A 2,791-nucleotide genomic window follows, 5' to 3' on the forward strand; every position below is an offset into this window, starting at 1 on the left:
CTTAATAACAATTAACGAAGCTTCGTGCTGTCTTTAAAAGCAGGCTCGGAGGAAAAAAATTGATCTTAAGTTAACTCTTGTACAGAGTATAAAACACACACAAAATTGAACGAAAGCCTACACAACACTTATTACACCTAAAATATGTTTATCCCCACTTATTCAGAGGTTATCACTCCTCTCTCTCTAGGTTTCTTCCCTCTCTCCCCCATCGAACCCTCTGTCCAATCAGAATTTCCCCTATATTCACAGGGGCTGGAATAAGTCAAAAAATAACAAATCACGAAAGAAGGAATAAACATGCTGGGTCACAACACGTTTTGAGCAAGTGCATCACAAACAAACTTTATAGTTCACCGTAACTCTTAAAGGGACAGTACCTGAGTGCATCAACTGAGCACACAGACTGTTAGAATACTATCTGACTCATAAAACCTTATAAATATCACATTACATGGGAAAAGGTATGAATGTGCTTAATAATAACCCGCACTGGGTTACATTGGCATTAGAAGAACAAAAACAATGTTTTAGCCTCACACTACAGTGATGATATTTGTTGTTATTGTACACCTTATATGACTGAAAATTTATAGTGATTTAGAAAATTATTTAGCGTCACACTACAGAGATTATATTTGTTGGCAGACTATAATTTATATGACTGTGGTGAAACTTGATAAGCTGCTATATGATTTGTCTTCTCAATTTCATCAACTTAATGTGTTTGAAAAGAACATTCTGTGTGTTAAAGGGTTTTTAAGAATGAATGAACTTGCGCAAAATATCTCATTCAAAGACTTCAAATTAATTGCTTTCTACAGTTTAGGAGAATGGAGGCCTTTTTTATTTCTGCCTTTCTTTCTGATGTTTTTATTGGCTATCACAGCAAATTCTATTCTCATATATTTAATCAAATCTCAAAAGTCTATGCATTCTCCTATGTATGTACTAATAGGTGTTATGGCTGTGTTAGACTTGATAATGCCCATGATTTTTGTACCTAACATGCTTCTTAGTCTCTTATTCAATTTGAGTGGGATATCCCTAACAGGTTTTTTGATACAAACGTTTGGTCTTCATTTTATTGGAACATTCCAATCTACTTTGCTTTTCTGGGTGGCACTGGATCGTTACTTTGCGATATGCAGACCCCTTTATTATCATAAATGCATGGAAATCCCTAAATTTCTAAAGTTTGTTGTTGTGCAAGTAATCAGAAATGGACTTCTGATTGTCCCCATGGTCTCTCTGGCTGGAAGACTGTCATTTTGTGTAACAAACGTTATTGATCACTCTTTTTGTGAGCACATGGCATTGGTTCAGTTAGCATGTGGTGACATATCAATTAATAACATTGTAGGACTTTTGGCTGCTTTTCTTATAACAACAACTGTTTTTATTGTCATTACCATTTCTTATGTTGTGATTTTTTCTTCTGTGTTTAGATCTGGTAAGGCTCATTTAAAGGCCATCAATACCTGCATTACTCACATAATTATTATGACACTTACTTTGATTTCTGCTTTGATTGCATTTTTGTCATACAGAATAAGGAATAACATTTCTTCTAGTAACTGTATATGTATAAGCATCTTATACTTACTTTTTCCAAGTTGTCTACACCCACTAATCTATGGATGGAGAACAAAAGAAATATGACTTACATTTCTGAAGTTTATAAACAATGCAAAGGTCTTTCCTATTAAAAAATGAATGGTTTTTACAAATGAATGGAAATTACAACATGATAACACTTCAAACACATAAGCTTAATACAAGGAGCTATTGTCTGTCTTGATTAAAGCTCTATGATACTTTGTAGATAAATGCATAATAAATATAAATAATGTCTAAACACAGTTAACTCATCTAATAGAAATGGTAACCTATACACAAATGCAAATAAGTGTAATCTGTACATTGACATCAGCTAGTACAGTATATCATCAACAAACAGAATCAAAACAGAAGGCATGCTTTGTATCTGTGATCCATATAAGTGTATGGTTACATTTTGTGGTACAGTAAGCATTTTAATTTGAATTAAATAGCATGTAGAAAAATATCCCGTTGCCTGAATTGTGTCTTGAATCTGTCCGCTTTGTAAACAATGCTAAATCAAACTGAATTTGATACATGTGTTATGAGAAAATGGTGGTTATTTTGTCAACACTGAAGCTCTCAGCATTGTAAGACTTTCTGACTGTTGTAACAATTCAGTAGTCCCAGTGGAATTAATAAGTTTCGATAGTTAGAATAAATGTGTCAACGCTAATATTATGTAAACCGCTGGGAGACCACAGAAAATTGTATTTCTCTGTATTGCATTAATATAAAGGCAGGTAATATAAATATATTTCATATAAAGTTTTTTTTTTTTTTTTTTTTTAAATCATTTGAATAGCATTTTCATGTGCAGTTATATGTGCATGTGAACTATGTGCAGTTCAGTACTACTGGGTATTTTGGTCACACTGTCCTTAGGCTTAGTTATAATGCAAAGTTAACTACCATGAGAGGTTAATCACAATGCCATAAGCAACTTTGAGTATACTGTTTCCTGTTGTGCCCTTATTTTATATATTTTGCCATATGTAAAGCACATGCCCACCTAACAAGCAATGTTGCTCTTAACCATGTTCACAGAAACAAGAAACATTTCATATAACAAATAGTGTTCATTAATGATGTGATTTGCCCTATACATACAGTGGGTACGGAAAGTATTCAGACCCCCTTAAATTTTTCACTCTTTGTTATATTGCAGCCATTTGCTAAAATCATTTAA

The 2,791-nt window shown here is 33.1% G+C and overlaps 1 protein-coding gene across 1 annotated transcript; it reads left to right on the top strand.

The window, feature by feature from the left end:
- Positions 1–765: 765 nt before the first annotated feature.
- LOC107667480 (olfactory receptor 52N2-like) lies at positions 766–1,662 on the top strand. The gene has a single exon (XM_016459149.1). The coding sequence runs from the start codon at positions 766–768 to the stop codon at positions 1,660–1,662; it is 897 nt and encodes a 298-aa protein (XP_016314635.1).
- Positions 1,663–2,791: the final 1,129 nt, after the last annotated feature.

Source organism: Sinocyclocheilus anshuiensis, unplaced genomic scaffold (genome assembly GCF_001515605.1).
Source record: "Sinocyclocheilus anshuiensis isolate Anshui unplaced genomic scaffold, SAMN03320099.WGS_v1.1 scaffold1843, whole genome shotgun sequence".
Classification (NCBI taxonomy): domain Eukaryota; kingdom Metazoa; phylum Chordata; class Actinopteri; order Cypriniformes; family Cyprinidae; genus Sinocyclocheilus; species Sinocyclocheilus anshuiensis.